Source organism: Castanea sativa, chromosome 8 (genome assembly GCF_040712315.1).
Source record: "Castanea sativa cultivar Marrone di Chiusa Pesio chromosome 8, ASM4071231v1".
Lineage (NCBI taxonomy): Eukaryota > Viridiplantae > Streptophyta > Magnoliopsida > Fagales > Fagaceae > Castanea > Castanea sativa.
This window is the reverse complement of record NC_134020.1, coordinates 51,761,045-51,779,040: the sequence shown is the minus strand read 5'-3', so window position 1 is coordinate 51,779,040 and position 17,996 is coordinate 51,761,045. Positions and strand designations below refer to the sequence as shown.

The window sequence follows — 17,996 nt, the reverse complement described above, 5'->3', positions numbered from 1 at the left end:
ATTTTTGTGAGTTTTCTTTGTTTTTGTTTGATATTGAATCTGGGTATATAGATATGTATAAACTTTGCTTTTTGCTTAGAAGGAAGGAGAGGAAAAGGCAGATTGGAAAGCTAGCAATGATAGAATGTGATATTCTATTTCAATTTACACCGCACAGCACATGTGACCACAAAAATGAGGTGCGGTGTGGTTATAGTTTTGGCTAAACTATACATTGCACCGCACCGCATATGTGACCGCAAAAATAAGGTGCGATACAATTATGATTTTAGCTAAACCGCACCGCAAACACCCTTAGTTGTGGGTTCGTGTTTTCTTAATCGAAGCAAAAACTGTTGAATCACGATCTCAATCAAAGCAAAAAAGGTTCGTGTTTTCTGGGTTGGGTTGGTCTGTTTGTTCGTGTTTTTTGGGTGTGTTTTCTAGGAGAGAACTCGAGTCTCTAAGACTAGAGTTCCACGTTGATTTTCTTAATCCACCTCAGCTACGCACCTCATGGAAATCAAGTATGTAAGACTCGATTTGCTACAATGAAATCGAGTCCAACATACTCGAGTTTTTATTTTCCTAAATAGTTTGGAAATATTGCTAACTAACAAAATTGTTTAGCTTTTATAGTTATTTAAAAAAAAAAAAAAATCCCAAAAGTCAACCAACAAAAAATCATTTTTAGCTTCACCAGCTGAGTTGGAGACAAATAGTAGGCATGGCCCATGCCAAACCCCCAGCAAAACCTTCCCTCAACTCTATCCTCCAGGCTCATGTATCTATATGAATATGTGATTAGAGGTTTTTTTTTTTTTTTTAATAAATATGAATGCGTGTTTAGAGCGAACAACCCTAAAGCTTGTGAGATATCAATTTAAACTGTAAAGATTTAGGGCCTTATATAACTTAGAAGAACTCATGCTTCTTAATTAGATGTGCAATGTTTAACTTCAACATGTTTATAAACAAAATCTATGGCATCATCCCAGACTTGGAATTTACTTAAATAAATCACAAAATATCTGATATCCCAACTAGGAAGAGCAAGTTTGGGGAGATCCTTCATAGACTCACAGAAACTAAAGCATGCAAGTATGCAACAGTGTGAAAAATGTAAATAGGTCATGCTACAGGATCATGCTGAATCTTTTTATAGCAGATACTTTCAAATCCACATCCTGGGCAGCAACACTGAAGAAAAAAACAATAGAACTCATACAGCCACATAAGAAAGATGGGGGTTGGAGTCTTGGAGATGAAGTGACATATTTTGACACTACCCAGACAATGAGACAAAGGAGGCCAACAAAAATGAACTAACTTTATTAAATTTATATCGAGAAGCAGCTGCAAAGCATCCAATTAGCAACACAAACTACAATTTAAACAAAAAAATTGTCACATCCTTCATGCTACAATTTGGCATGAAAAACTACAGTTCAATAACATCCTTCATGGTAATACAAAAAACTCAAAAGATGTCGCACGCTGCCCATACAAAAACAAGTTGAATTAAAAAAAAAATGCATACAGCTGAAAAATGTGGTAGGAAAATGAAAATGTTAAATTTAAGAAAGAGGAAAGAAACACGAACAAATGTAATAGAAAATATAATTGCCGATGAATTAAATGCAAAATCAACAGTAGATTACATAAATAGCTAATTTGCCATGACAATAATTAGTACAAGAATTAATGTATTAGATACAAGCTCTTTACAGGAAACTTCTACTATGAACAAAAATTGCGACTTCTACTATCAACAAAAACTCAAACTAACTTGATACAGAGAATGCAACAGTAATAGATCTAGAGCATGCCAAATACTAAGATGATTAGATGAACAATAAACATGGGAACTACTTGAAGATAAAACAAGGAGCTCCAGTGTCAGGGGGAAAGGGAACTGTAGAAGCTTAATTTCTAATTTTTTAGGGGGGGGCGGGGCTGCTTCATTCACATTCAATAACAGAATCAAAGTTTCCTTTGTTAAGATGTAAATAATGCGTCACAGAAAATCAAAAGCCAGAAGACTAAATAATATTATCACTTTAAATCACATGCAATTACATGTTCTGAATAACAAGAGAAATTTATGTGAAAAAAGGCGACCTGACTTGCATTTCAACTTTACATCAAAAAGGCCAACATAAAAGATAATATCAATAATTTCTAAATTTTATCTAAAGCAATACAAGTGGCTCATAAGGTTAGTTTGCTTATGATGCTTTAACTTGTGAAAGTTCTGTTGCAGAAGGCTTTAGAAGGAAGTCATTTATGATCTGTAGCCCTTTTGCAAGAAGCTATTCATGCCTGCCCAAGTCAATCTGATCTCTTCCTTGCAGTCTGTCAATGCCAACAGAAGTAGGGTCTATGGATGCTTCAGATCTCCTGAAATCTATCTCCAGCTCCTTCTCCCTCAGTAGCAATACCATGCGCTCATTCTCTAGTTTCATTCTGTCATTCTCCAGCCTCAACCTTTCCAACTCCCAGTCTTTCTTGCTGCAGTATCTAAGCCATTTAAAATGCTGTTTCTCAAGCTCAAGAGCTTGAGCCTGGAAGCTGACTTTTTGTTCTTGAAGTTGCAACGTCTGTCTCTTAACCCACTCTCTTCGCTCCCATAATGACTTTGTAGGGTCTTGAAAAATCCCAGCCATTTCAGCTTCAAAACTTTCAAGCTCAACAGATTGTGACCAGAAATGGCCCTCCTCTTCACTCACCTTTGCCCTCCCACTGAATTCCCCCATCCTCTCCCCATCTCCTTCAGCATTAATATCATCTTCATTATCCATTTCATCATCATCACTATCATTATTTTCCTCAGCTTCTTCCTTGTCTGACCCATTATTGTCTTTTGAGCAACTCCCTAGAGGCAGGGAATGGCCTTGTAGATCAAGATCCTGGCAATTTGGAATCCTCTGCCCATTATGGTATGCACACATTTCTTTATAAAACAAGTGCTTTGAGCTCAATATCTTTCTAACATCTTCCTTCGCCTTTGCTGTGAGGTGAGGCATTGAATCCATAAGAGCAGGGTTCTCCACCACTCTACAGCTAGTTCCCCTACCAAGAATATCATTCAACCTCTTGTACCTCTTGTTCAAGTCATTAAACTTGTCCTCACACTGCTGTGGGGAAACATGACAACCCTTGCTTATCATTATCTTTGATACTGTTTTCCACTTACCCTTCTTCTGTAAACTCCCCGATTTCCTCTTATGCCCCTCACCACCCTCAACTGTACCATCATCACCCACACAAGCAACCACTACTATAAGAAGCCTAACCACTTTATCTGTCCATTTCATTCGCTGCCATGGTGACCCCTGTTTCCCCCCATCATTGTCACCATTCCCATCTTCCGCAAAACTCGGCTCATCTTCTTCACTCATATTGTTACAACTGGGGATATTAATGGGGGCAACTGCCTTCCCTTTGCTATAATTCATCGAAATACCTTTCAAAATCGAGCTTTTCTCTTCCATAAGTCCAATGGGGTGGTGGTCACATTCAAGGCCACTCATCACATTCGTGTGATTTTGATGTCTTAACAAAGGATGACCCAATTGTGTCTGTTGGTGTCTATGAATTGACGATTCAAGGTCTAATATCGCCCCATTCGGACCAGACAAAAACCCACCTCCCAAACCTGAACTGTCCATTTTTCCAAACTTAACCCCAAAACCTTAAACCTCTTTCTCAATGCTCACAGAAAGTAGGAATAGAAAACAAATACAAACTAAAATTTTGAATTTTTACAATCAAGAAAACAAAGAACCAAACTACACCAAGCCGTACACAACTACTTAACTTGAATGAGTTTACTCTTCCATCCTCAGCAACAAAGCAACCAAAACATCATTAAAAAAAAAAAATACAAACCCAAATCCTATTTTCCTTCCATTATATTACCAATCAAACAAAAGGGTCACCAGAAACAGTAACAAAAATTCCACAAAACCCAGAACAGATTAGACTCTCTTACAACAACTCCATGCCTCCTCCATCTATATTTCATATTAGTCATAAGCTACAAAAGTCTGGAAACCATATATATACACCTAACAAGATTCAAACTTTTCTCTTTCTCCAAAATACTGCATTTATTTAAGCATATTTACAGAAGGAGATAACCAAGTTATTGAACCAAGAATTTCCCAGATAACAAAAACATATAAAAAAAATAAATAACAGCTTGGGCTTTTTAAAGCCTACCTTTTGATGATCCACAAAGGGTAGTTTAAATCACAGAGAGTGAAAGGGTTTTGACTGAACAGTGAAATGAGTTTAAAGAGAGAGAGTTTGAAAGCTTTGGGGGTTTGGGGCTGCGTCAAAACTTGGTTTGATAGAAGTTTGAAACACGGTGTTATGCAACGTGTTGATGCACTGTTGGTCGGTGGTAGGTGTCTTTGTCACAAACACTGTGCACTAATTCAGATTCCTCGACACTGAAAATATAATAATATTACGGCTTTACTGTTTTTTCCTCTTTAGTTTTTACCCTGTAGGCTATAGACAATAGAGCGTGTATGTATCAAGCAACGGGTTCTATCTTTATTGGCCTTTGGGAAGAATATTGTCACCTATAAGGAATATTGAATAATAACCTGTCTCAAAAACTATTTATTTATCTCCATTATTTAGGAGAAATTATTATGATGAAATTATTATTAGTAGTCTCTCAAAACAAAAATGTATTATTAGGATTTTTCTAATTTAGGATATAAAAAAAAAAGGTGTTCCTAATTAATTTTTACGGTAACACGCTTCTCTATCGTATAAGGATTACAAACAATGTATTTGATCCTTATTGGTGTTTGGAAAGAACTTTATCGCTTATAATGGATATTGAATAATAGCCTATGTCTATAACTATTTATATTTTATATACATATTCTGTCTACAAAGGTGGTTTATCTGTCCATTATAAAAGGTTGTTGTGATAAATCATATACTCATACGACATCATTCTTATTAATTCAAGTAACTGAAGACATATTTATGTTTTCAATGATAACAATCAAACTTGCTCATATGTGGATGATCAATAATTGTTGGATCAAATATTTAATAGAGACGTTAGATAGACAATTGAAATCTCTCTCAATGTTTTCTCTCTATTTTATTTTGTCTACAAAGGTGGTCCATCTGTCCATTATAAAAGAATGTTGTGATAAATCCTATACTCATACAACATCATTCTTATTAATTCAAGTAACTGAGTACATCTTAATGTTTTCAATGATAACAGTCGAACTTGATATGTGGATGATCAATAATTGTTGGATCAAATATTTAATAGAGACTTGGGGTTAAAATTTCACTTTTATATGTGAAAAGGATTAGGGTTGAGGTAGCCGCAAAATCTAACCTAAAAGGAACTCATTTGCAACCTTTCATAAATGGTTTTACCCGAGCAAGGGACAGGTGGGGACTGACAAAACATTTTGCATGAATTTATGTTTCATGTGAACCAGCTCTACAATCTTGCACATTAAACAATAGCTTCACCCTTAAATCCTTTTTCACACCCTTTATAAAAATACAAAGCAGATAACCCAAATTTACAACACTTTTATAATGGAATATGCCAACACTAATTTTCCTTACAATTTTAAAAAGTTTTTATTGTCATTTAATGGATAGAAAATGCTATAGTAAACAAAAGTTATAAAATACTCTCATGTAATGTATTTTACATACACAAAATAACACATTTTCAAATTCTAAAGAAAATCATAAAATAAGTGTGAAGTATACAACCTTTTTTCTCTGACAACACAATTAAGCGAATGAAAACAGGCAAGGATCTGTCCCATCATCCCGTGGGAGGAGAGAACAGGAGCAGCAGAGGGGAATGGGGGATGGTATTGGGGTGGGGAATGAAACCACTTGACCAATGCATGGGCAAGGACACATGCCTTCAAACATTGGCTACGTACATTCAAAGAACAGAAGATGACAAAAGGGGACATATCCCTAACAACAGTGGCTAGCTAGTAGCTACGCATTTAACCCAAAAAAACAAAAACAACAAGACATTATTACACATGAGTAGTGTCTATCACATAAATTACGCCTGACAAGTTAGGCCTGAAATGAAATCGTGTTTTAAAGTCAAGATTTCAGTTAAACAACAATTTCTGCGTACTGTGTTTGCAATAATGTGCGCACTGACAATTAGCCAGTAGATATAGTCTAATATGAGGAGAACATGACAAAAGAAACAAGGACATTCTCATGGCATGCATGTCTTGCTGCTCTCCCCTACAACTACAAGCTATACATTCTGGGCAATTTCTACTCAATATAGATTATAGAAACGCATAGCTCTAATGTCTTAAGAATGTTCATGCAAATCTTGGCAAAGAATATTAGTAATTGCCATAATCTTTTTTCATTAAATATATCAAAACAAAATTAAATGATGTCAATTCTAGGTAAGCTGCTTCAACATCACCAGGCTGAGAACAATGGACTCACTCATTTGAGAAAGTGTTAATAACAAAGAAAATTGCATCAAACATTTTTATCAATTATCAAAGACAACACATATTGAAAATAAGATTCCCACCGAGCATCTCCAGCTACAAAATACCAATCTAGTTTGCTCATTTTCTAATCTCAATTTCATTAAAAGCAATCATAATTTGAGTTACATTTACAAGAACCAAAAATAATATTGATAATGGCAAACTGTGTCAGCATCACCACATTAAGAATAATTGGATTTCACATGACAAACATATTGATAATGAGATTCCCACCAAACATCTCAAGCTTGATGCAAAATACCAATCTATTTTGCCCTTTTTCCAATCTCTATTTCATTAAAAAGCAGTTATATTTTGAATTGCATTATTGAAACTACATCTAACTATAATCTGTGAGCCAAGAATTGCACATAATATGCATATTGGAAATCTTTAAGAAACAAAGCTCGTAAAGTTGTAGTCCATTCTATTCACTCCACATCTTACTGGCTCCATTGTATCCTTATTCTACAATGCATACTCTTTTATAGTTAATGCAGTAGTATCTTTGACATAAAATAAAAAATAAAATAAAAAACCTCTCTATTGAAACCACGTTTATCAACTTCCTCAACATAATTGCCATTTCCTTGCTTCCAACTCATCCCAAGCTTCATCAATGATAATGCAAGATTTTTGTGACCCTAGTTTCTTCACAGATCATACCCACACTACAATTGCAAGATATGCAAAGTCTTCTTTTAAAATATGTGTGATGTGAAGAAATTAGGTATGATCTGTGGAGAAATTTGCATATCCATTGTTGGTGGAGAGACTACAGACTGACACATAACCAGTCAACCAAATGTTAGATTCATTAATCATACTGCACAGTAAAACCCAAAGCTCCTCGAAAAGCATTTCATTATTTATACTACAAGTCCACCAAATTACAACTTCTACAATTTTATGCATTTTAGTTGCATATAAACAACCAGATAGGATGAGAGGTAAATTTTTGATGGTCTAAGAGGGGGATGAAAAGAGACTATCAAAGAGAGAGAATTTTCAGCCAGACTGAAAATGAGAAAGAGAATGGGAACACGGGAACAACCCCAAATGGATATGCCATCAGAAGGAGAGAAGTGAAGGCCACCTCATTCTTTTTTAGAGAGGCCAATTCTTTCTCTTTTAGGGGGGTTGGGGGGAAGAGGAGGGGACCTCCCACATGACATTGCCCTGGACCACAGTCTACTAGTTCTAAATCCTATGAATCAATCTGCCTGATTATTGAGCATAAAAGTTATAAGCTCTACCCAATTCGATTAGAAAAAGCTGCACTAATAATACAGGTGATATTTACCCTCTAATGATCCCAGAAATTACATTACAAATCACGATTACAACCCCGCTGTGGCAATCTATCTTCAGTTAATAATTGATTTTTTATTGTAAGCCAATCAATGAAACTATTAGGCATGGCTTTGCAGTACTACACCAGCTTCAACCAAGCAACAATAGGCATGGCTCCTATGGCATTCTAGCATGCAAAGGCTTCTTATAAGACTGCAATAAGAGGGAAGAACAAACCACACTAATGGATGAAGCAGCCATGCAAGCACCTGCAAGCCAAGGTGGTAAGCGAATTCCAGTGAAGGGGAACAAAATTCCAGCAGCGATTGGCATGCCAAGGATGTTGTAGCCAAGGGCCCAAACATAGTTAAGCCGGATTCGGGACATAGTCTTTCTAGAGAGATCAATGGCTGTAACCACATCTTCCAAGTTACTCTTGATAAGAACTATATCGGCTGCTTCTATAGCTACATCAGTGCCAGCACCAATTGCCATGCCAACATCTGCTGCAGCTAAAGCTGGTGAGTCATTTATTCCATCTCCAACCATTGCCACAGCCATTCCTTTCATCTGCATCCAACATCAGTGAACAAGTCAAATAAGACAAAAATTAATGAGATCACAGTTCAATAGCAATCAGATCACATCCAATTCATCACCATTCAATCGGTTCAAAAAAAATGTATTAAAAGTCTATGAACCACTTCGACACCAGAAGAACTAACTTTGGTTGGTAGTCCACTAATCTGAAAATCGGTCCCAAATATTATAATTCTTTTGATTTGTAATAGTTTTAAAACCTATGTACAAATTTTGTAATTTTAAACTGATAAATTTGCTGGAACCTATTAATAAGTTATCAAACTGTGATTTAGAAGATGGGGGCTCCAAGAACAAGCAATAGAAGTAAGGCGTTTAAATTTCGCATGCCCCACTTGATCTTTTTCTAAATGAACAATAAATGCTACCACAATTATCAAAATAAAATTTAAACATAATTATGATCAAAGTTAAATTATGATATATGGATCCAAAACTTATTGGTTTGTATGGCTACAGAACTACTGCCGATGAATATAAAGCTTGGGAAGGCTGCACAAAGCTACATCCGTAGAGCACCTAGTCATATTTATCTAAAGCTGAGTAAGAGAATGTGCAAGTGACAAAAACAAAACAGAGCAGGCTCACAAAATGTTGAAAACAAAACTGATGGAGTCCAAATATTTTGCAAAATGCAATGAATCACATCAATTATAGTGGAAAGCTTAAAAGCCACATCTAGAAATTTGTAATAATTTTTAGTTCCAGTTAGTTGTATTAGCAAAGAGCTCTAACTGGAAGGGCACTCCCTCCACCAATAAAAAAGGGGATAGAGAGTAAGATCATAGGTTCAAGGCTATTGAATGCCTGTGTAACTTCCCAATCCACATGAAAATTCCCCTCCATATAACCTTCCACTAACCAACTCAAATGATACTAATATGCAAAGAGAAATGGAAAGATGCCTTTTTGGTACCCTGGGTCAGATTTCCACTCGGGTTCCTAGAACCAAGTAATTAAACTATTAGAAATTTGGACAGTGACTATTGGTGTGTTTCCTCTCTCTCTCTCTCTCTCTCTCTCTTTATATATATATATTGAATTAATACTTGTACATAATCCAAAATGGTGAAAATAACATGGTGAGGTAACAGGACTCTTTGTTCAAAGATTATAAACGGCCAATTGCATGCATGGCATGTTGAGGAATTAAAAACTTAATTTTTTTTTTGCAGGAGCAGCTGTCTTTTCTTTTTCCCTTTTTTTTTTGTTGATGAATTTTTTTCCCTAATTTCAATACTTATTCAGCCATCATAATCATTTCTCAATTATACTGTCACCTTACCAATTACTTATTGAAACTACCTTTCAAAAGAGATTTATATACCATACTGCACTGTGTCAACATGGTAAATAGGCCAAATTAGCTTACCTGCAATTCTTTGATCTTGTCAGCTTTTCCCAGTGGATCAGTCTCAGCAAACACCTTGTCAATGCCAACCTCATTAGCAATGGCAGTTGCAGTAGCCAAGTTATCACCGGTCACCATGACACTTGAGATGCTCATTGAGCGGAGATAAGAGATGACAAGCTTAGCCTCCGGCTTCACTGGATCAGTTACAGCAAAAGCTCCAGCAACCTTCCCATCAATGGCCACTAACACGCACGTTCGAGCAAGTTGCTCATTTTTTGAAATATAATCATCAACCTGAGGACCAATTGGGACTTTACAAGCTCGCATCAGCCTCTTGTTCCCAACCAAAACTGTTGCATCACCGACTTTGCCACTAACGCCCGCTCCTGTGTGCACCTCAAAGTCCTTCACCTCTGTGAGATGCTTTGTGTGGGACCCAATCTTTTGACGGTATCTCTTAGCATGTTCCACCACAGCTTTTGCCATAGGATGCTCACTGTTTACCTAACAAATGTGGAAAATAAGTTCAAGAAATCATTCTATTTATAAGTCTAATTTACTTATCAAAAAGAAATCAGGCCAAGTTCTACACATACAATACAGGCCTTGCTGTTGTACTACAAAAGATCTTTCAAAAAATGCATATGAAAATCTGAATTTCATATCAAAATTTAAACACCAACCTCTGCAGCGGTAGCCAAATCACAAAACTCCTCCATGGAGTAACCGGAAAAGGGCACTGCACTGACTACTTCTGGTTTTCCAACTGTCAGTGTCCCTGTTTTATCAAAAACAACTGTTTTCACCTGCATTATCAGCCAAGGAAACACAAACGGCAGGTTAAAAAATTCTTCTTCTTTTTTTAAAGTAATAATGAATTTTAAAAGTGTTAAAAAATCCTTTCCACTCCAAAGCAAAAAGTGACATAAATTGAAATTCATCTTGCAAGACTATGGCTCAAATTGTAACAAAATTTAAAATAAATAAATAAATAAAATTTTTAAAAAGAACAGAAGGAAATGACCATTTGCCAAAGGAGGGGAGGTTGAAAAAATCACTAGATGAAGGATATAATTTATCAAAAACTTGAATATCAATAGGCTATGTTAGTGGAACATTTGGTGATATGATAACCAGACAAACTCTAAGCAAGCAACCTCCATTAATACAAATGAGCGAGAAACAGCTCCCAGCCTTGGGAGATTTACAGAATTTGGCATCGAGCACTGATCCTGTGGTGCAAATCTGATGGTACTCTGAATTTTCAGGTACAATTTGTCAAACATAGCTTTTACTACTAAAAATTGGAACGGCATACTTTGTGGATAGCTAGGCTAGTAGGAACAAGACTATGTTAAGGGATTTCACACATTAGCAAAAACAACCTGTAAAATAAAAACAATACTGATTACACAGATTTAGTTATAGTGGATTTACCTTATGAGCCTTTTCAAGTGCATTTCCTCCCTTTATAAGCACACCTTGTGAAGCACCCTTCCCTGTGGCAACCATGACTGCTGTAGGGGTTGCTAGTCCCAGAGCACACGGGCAGGCAACCACTAGCACGGAAATACCAAACTGCAGGGCAAGCTCAAATTTATTAGTTGCTTCTGGTATCCAATATTCAGGATAAAGGCCAGCTTGTCCAGTGATAAACCATCCCAGCCATGTTAAAAAGGCTGCAGCAACAACCTGATGTGGGGTGAAAAAAATAAATTACTTTTCCAATAAACAGTAGTCAAAGAATATCAAACTGTAACAAATGGCACGATCACATAAGAAATGGCATGATACACATTATTTGTAACCCTGGCCTCTCAATGAAAAATCAAAATTATAGTAGGAAATGAAGTAACAGAAAAACTAACAAAAATCCAATGAAAAAAAGTTTGTGGTGGTCCAATATAGTGGATTAGAAGCAAAATTAAGATTTTGTCCAAAATAAAATTAACAAAAGAAGCCACAAGGTTACATGTGACAGGAAACCAAGGGAACCAGTGTCTCCAGAAGTTATCAAAAGCAAATCAAGCAGTAGAATTAGTCAATTTACCAAGCTGTGTGTGTATCCAATTTCTATGTCTTATGGAAAACTGGTTCACTTTCCATAATATGCATCCATTAACTCAGTCTTCTAGAGAGAAGTAGACTTGAAGAGTCGCTTATAGAATGCCTACTAAGTGAAGACTTTCCACTTCATTTAATAGGGGAACATGGAGGAAATCAAAGCTTAGCAAGTTTTCTAAGGCCAACCACTACATAAGCCACTGGCGGAGAAAGCTCAAAAAGCTCCCCTTCATTTGTTGCTAAGCCAGGGTACTTTCTTACCATCCAATTACATCTTAGTTCGTAAAACACGGGTTCTCACTGACAGTATTTTGCTGAAACACTAGGTCTGTTATGTTTTTCTGGCACACAACACTCACAGATGCTTTGGAAAAATGGAGTTGGTAACTTTCTTTAAAAATCAGTCTCCACAGGAGGTTAGAAGTTATACAAGGTCCTTTAACAAAAATAAGATGAAATAATCTTTTCATTCCTCAAGGGTATGTAGTAGTCAATGACAAAGTAGTCAGTATTCATGAACAAAGTAGGAGTAAAGACATGAAAACTGTGACTTTCAACAGAAAAACTCTTTAAAATAGCATATTACATATCAGAAATCCAATGGGGAAAAACTCACTGTAGGAACAAAAAACCTCGATATCTTGTCTGCTAGTTTCTGAACAGGAGCTCTGGCAAGCTGTGCTGCTTCAACAAGTTGAACAATTTGGGAAAGTGCAGTCTCTGACCCAACATGAGTGGCCTTAACCAGTAAGCATCCGTTCTCATTCATAGTGCCACCAATAACCTGGTCAAGGCATTAGTACAATTTAGAATACATTCAAATGTCACACATCAACAAAGAAGAAGACACAGTACCTTGTCACCAGGTCTTTTAGCAATGGGTATTGCCTCTCCTGTAATCATGCTTTCATTAACATGGCTTTGCCCATCGATAACAATGCCATCAACAGGAACTTTTGCACCTGGAACAATCTTAATTATGTCATTTTTTTGTAATAACTGAGTGCTAATTTCTTCCTCAGAGACAACATTTCCATCATTGTCTAATGTCAACAGATGAGCTGTATCAGGAGCAAGGTCAGTCAACTTTGATAAAGCATCTGATGTCTTTCCTTTAGCCAGAACTTCCAGATATTTCCCTAAGAGAATGAAGGATATCAACATGGCACTTGTTTCAAAGAAATCCTGCCCCTCAAATTTGTCCGAAGTCAATGCTTTTATCACTATATACATGGAGTAAAAATATGCGGCATTGGTGCCTAGAGCAACTAGAACATCCATGTTAGCTGATTTCCGTCTCAAAGCATAATATGATCCCACATAAAACCTGACAAGGACAACCAAAGCCAAACAATTATTGGGCTCAGAAAGGTATTTGCTTATTAAAAATTCTTTGAAACAGATATACTCAAGCTGTGGCTATATTATTAGTAAAAAATACTAGTTGTGTACCTTCGACCAATGATGAACTGCACAGGTGTACAAAGAATCCACCTTAGAAGTATCCCAATGGTGAGCATGTTGTGAATCTTGTAATCCAACCAGTTCCCATAAGGAGGAAGCATCGGGAGTAACATGGAGAATACAAATACTGGAACTGAAAATATGCAGCTCAAGAAAAACTGGTCCCTATACATCCGAATTTCCTGCTGCTGCTCAGCTTCTCTTCGAATTGGAGCAACAAACAAGCTTGCATTGTATGATTGGGAGCCATTTCCAGCTTCTTTAATGCAATTAATAAGAGACCTTGGACCAGTGAGGTCTGGGTCATAGGCAACAGTAATCTTTTTTTCTTCCAAGTTCATATCAACATGAGTCACACCTACAACTGACTCAAGCGAGGAACGAATAATGGTCAAATCTTCTGGAGAATTAACTCCTTCAACTGTCAAATGCACTTTGTTTGCATCATTTTCCGAGCTAATGAGTTCAGCTCCAAACCCTGCATCTTCAATTGCTTCAATGATGCAATCAGTATCAGTGAGGTTAGGATCAAAGTGGACCTTTGCTTCTTCAAGGGCCAGACCAACCACTGCTGTTTTCACTCCATCAACCATTTGAAGGGCACGCTCAATAGACTCAGAGCAGCTAGTGCATGCCATTCCTTTAATCCTAAGTCTGCATACTGATATGTCTTGTTCTGGAAACTCATCAACTGGAAAACCTGCTTCTTCTATTGCTTCCTTGATTTTTTTTACCTAAATAAAAATCACATTATTAATTTTTCCAGCCTCTAAGAATAAATATAGGAGTTACAATTTAGGATTAAAGCAACCAGATATGGACCAGAAGAAAATCATTCCTTGTGTGAAATAAATATTTTTCTTTCCTTGTGTGAAATAAATATAAATTCTGCATCATCCTGAAAATTGCAAGTAAATTCACTTCAGCAAAGAACTGGTTTCTTTCAGAAAAAATTAAAATCTTGGCGAGGGTCACCTTTTGTTTAACATTTTCTTGAATGGCAATTTGTAGGCATGCACATACACACACATGCAATCACAGAGAGGCAAAATCAAGGTCACATATCTCCACACGCATGCAGTGATGTATATTTCACACCATAACATTTTAAGATTTCAAGTATCCTCTTCTTTTCCTCTAGTCTCCTTAGCATCCAAGTGGTTTAATAACAGATTTATGTTTTGGTAGAAGAAAAGAGGAATGAAATCTGAACTTGGTATCTCAAATTCACTCAAAATAATAAACTAAGCATCAAAATCAAGTTCATATATTCATATACTATTCTCTACATCAGAATGACCAAGAAATCATTTAATAGAAAATAAAATAAAAACCTTGAAACATTTAACTATAGCTGTCAAAAAACACAAATACATGGGAGGAGTGTGTGCACATGTAGCAAGGTTGTGAAACTCAATTAGATATAAAATCACTATGAGATGATAAACACTTAACAGAGCTTTGGAACATAAATTCTTCAGTAAGTTTACAAAGATCACTTACCTTGATGAGCTCTGGAATATAATTGATGGCAGCAAGGCCTTGAAGTGGTGAAACAACAGCACTCTCAATCCCATCAAGCTGTTGCAGCAAAGATTCTACAGTTGTTGAACATGATGCACACTTGATTTCCCCTATTTTAAACTTAACCGTCCTAATTTTCCTTTCTTTGTTGTTAGTTGGTTGAGGGATATCAACCACAAAATCATCCAAAGACTTCAATAGTGGTGCATTAAGATCATCCTTCCCGTTAACCTCCATAATTCTCAACTCAAGTTACTCAATCCTAAACAACAAACGAAAAAGAAAATATACTCAATATACAATACCAAGTACTACAATGTCCCAACACACAAGGTCATGATCATCAAATTGCAGGATATTAGACAACAACATTGGTCCACAAACATTCCAAATAACTCCCAAAGCCTAAAAAATTCTTTTTTTATATATAAAGAAAAATAGATCCCATTAATTTACACATTGATATTCTTCTCAGCTCAACAACAAATAAATAAATAAACGCACATAGTTGACTAATTCAACAAGCAAATCAAAGTCCCTGTGCTTGTTCCTGAAAAATTTTACCCCCAAGGCATTGTAAATTTTGTTTAAATTGAGGAATAGAAACGGTAAACGTAGAAACACAATATTTTACAATGGAAATAATTTTTAGAAAATTGCGATTTCAGTCAAGTTTTGAATTTTTTTTTTTTTTTTTTAATTTCTTGATAGAGATAAATATAAACTAATTAATTTAAAGTTCTTTCTTTGGCCCAGTTATCAATTAAATGATTTACCTTGTATGAATCGGTATTAATTCAATGATTGATTAGAGTTACAATTTCACCAAATTCATCAGCTCAAATCACAAAACACAATATCAAACAAATAATCAAAAAAAAAAAAAAAAAACTTTATAACCTTCTAATAATCTCAAAAACCACAAACAATAATAACAATATTCAAAAACAAAAACTAAAATCAAATCAAAGTCCCATAATAATTCCAAAAATTGATTACAGTTGCAATTCCACAAAATTCCCCAGCTCAACCATAAAAATAAAAAATAAATAAAAACCCTCAAATAAACACTAAAAACAAAAAATTCAAACTTTATAATAAGCTCTCAAACCACAAACAACTTTACAAAAAATCAAAATCAAAATCAAAGCTTTGATTGTATCAAAGATTAACCAAGAAACCCCAAAAATTTAATTAAATCAGAAAACCGAGATAATTAGATAGAGTCAATGCCTATTGGATTAAGTCGCTTTCATTGACAATGATTACGATGTTGACGATGATGACTAGGGTTTTTGAGAATTAGGGTTTTTGGTGAATATATATGTGTAAGAGCTAAGAAAAAGAGGGATTAGGGTTTGAGAGAAAAGTACCAGAGGCAGAGGGATTGATTGAGTGGTGAAGTCGGCGAGAGAGAGAGAGAGAGAGAGAGAGAGTTCTGAGACTGTGGGACTATTTTTTCTGCGGTTTTGGAGGGCTCTGTCTTTATATACTCTCTCTTTTTCTCTCTCTCTCTTCGCTTTTGAAAATTTGAAAATTTTAGCGGCTTTTGTTACATTCCCGGTACCTAATTATAACCGCAGGCAACTCAAAGGATTTTTTTTTTTTTTTTTTAATAGTATTTTATGGTAATGACAATAGTTTTTACGTTACTTTCATGAAAAATATAAAAAATCGTCAAAAAAATTAAGGGACAAAAGGGTAAAGTACTGGTTGAACTAGAGAGCACACTCAATCGAGTCTAGTACAAACACTTTGAGACTGAGAGTCCAACCAACTCGGCCAACCCCTTGGGTTAGATGTGTAATATTGTTTAAATACTAAAAATTGTTGTTTAAACAATAGTAACACACAGACCCTAACTGTTGTTTTTTTTTTTTTTTTTCTATAAAAAATTTGAAACAAAAAATTTTAAACTATAAGTTATTATTGGCTCTAATTTGAGTTCATCACTAGCTTCACTTTTTTATTGATTAAGAACATATTTATTGCGAAAATGTTGAGAACGTTGCATTACTTATTCGGTAATGTAGGTCCATAAAAGTGTTAGCTATGTTCATCACTTCTAGTAACCTATGTTCAATAATTGTAAAATGTATTATGGGAAAAGTTGTGTCCACGGTCCTATTGTTTATGGGTAATGGATGATCTATGTGATAATTGACCAAATCATTGCATGACCTTTTGGGCAACATCGTTTTGGTTAAAATGGTCTTTAGGTCCTGTTAGGTTAGATCTTGTGTCACTTTGGGAATCCCCAAACTTTTTTTTCCATAAGAGAATCCCCAAACTTTTAAAAAGCATAAGTTATGGGTTTCGTCTTGCTTTGTTGGTGATAAGGATCTCAACCAAACACAATTATCCCCATTTCATTGCCAAAATATATGATCATTTCATTTTAAATTTTAAAATAATGTGACAATCTATACTTCTTCTTTTGAAAAATAATCTATAATTATTGTAATATTAATACGAATCATACAATTAATTGGTTTAAAATTGAGAGGATCCTTTTCCAATGAGAAAAGGGTGGGATAGAACAGGATTATTGATACCTTCTCAAAATGGGACAGACACTTTGTCATCCCTAATCAAGTATAAGTGCATATTATAATAAAAGGGAAGAGAGAGAATGAGGAGAGGCGATGATGTTTGTATTGAGAGAAACAAACAACTATTTTGGAATGGTAATAAATTATACATTTCAAAGTATTAAATTTTATGAAAATGTTAGAGTTATAAATTATTTTACAATATTTTTTACAAATTATTGTGAGTGGTTATTGATAAATAAAAAAAATGATACCAATGGTAAGCCCAAAAATAACAACCAATAAAATTTTGTCACAACAATAATTTATAAAAATATTGTAAAATAATGATAGTTGTAGGAGTACTCAAATTTTATATATGTCATTAAATATGTTGTATTCTTCAAAGCTGCATCACACTTACTGACATTTTATTTTTTTAAATAATTGGGATCTTTATAACTTTTGGGGAAGATAACTTTTATAGCTTAGCAAAGAATGGGTAAATTTTCTGACTTTTTCCACCTTTGAATCTTTGCAGTCTTGCACATGCAAGCACAGGGTCCATATGAAAAGCATAGACAAAGTGGAGAGACAGAAGTCTCAGTATTTTCACTTTCAATTGCAGCTATTAATTAAATTCTA

General features: G+C 35.2%; 2 protein-coding genes across 3 annotated transcripts; both read right to left on the bottom strand.

Annotated features, from left to right (window-relative positions):
• Positions 1–2,001: 2,001 nt before the first annotated feature.
• LOC142608108 (uncharacterized) lies at positions 2,002–4,335 on the bottom strand. The gene has a single exon (XM_075779815.1). The coding sequence runs from the start codon at positions 3,648–3,650 to the stop codon at positions 2,292–2,294; it is 1,359 nt and encodes a 452-aa protein (XP_075635930.1). The 5' UTR covers positions 3,651–4,335; the 3' UTR covers positions 2,002–2,291.
• Positions 4,336–7,226: 2,891 nt separating this feature from the next.
• LOC142607648 (copper-transporting ATPase HMA4-like) lies at positions 7,227–16,283 on the bottom strand. 2 transcript variants are annotated; one of them, XM_075779217.1, is made up of 9 exons: positions 16,194–16,283; positions 14,800–15,082; positions 13,285–14,030; positions 12,688–13,159; positions 12,449–12,616; positions 11,206–11,460; positions 10,452–10,574; positions 9,787–10,272; positions 7,227–8,384 (listed from the first exon to the last, which is right to left on the bottom strand). In XM_075779217.1, exons 2-9 carry the CDS (start codon positions 15,055–15,057, stop codon positions 7,992–7,994), a joined length of 2,901 nt encoding a protein of 966 aa, XP_075635332.1. In that variant the 5' UTR covers positions 15,058–15,082; positions 16,194–16,283; the 3' UTR covers positions 7,227–7,991. The 2 variants fall into 2 exon arrangements, with proteins under 2 accessions (XP_075635332.1, XP_075635331.1); XM_075779216.1 differs by having other exon boundaries at positions 16,054–16,282.
• Between the last annotated feature and the right edge of the window lie 1,713 nt (positions 16,284–17,996).

What these genes read in the sequence shown, in the direction of transcription:
- LOC142607648 (XM_075779217.1), bottom strand. Translation starts at nt 15,057, where the DNA reads ATGGAGGTTAACGGGAAGGATGATCTTAATGCACCACTATTGAAGTCT. An exon ending in CTAAAAGACCTGGTGACAAG is followed by an intron (nt 12,617 to 12,687) that starts GTACTGTGTCTT and finishes TGCCTTGACCAG; the next exon opens with GTTATTGGTGGCACTATGAA. An exon ending in CACTTGAAAAGGCTCATAAG is followed by an intron (nt 10,575 to 11,205) that starts GTAAATCCACTA and finishes CTGATAATGCAG; the next exon opens with GTGAAAACAGTTGTTTTTGA.
- LOC142608108 (XM_075779815.1), bottom strand. Translation starts at nt 3,650, where the DNA reads ATGGACAGTTCAGGTTTGGGAGGTGGGTTTTTGTCTGGTCCGAATGGG.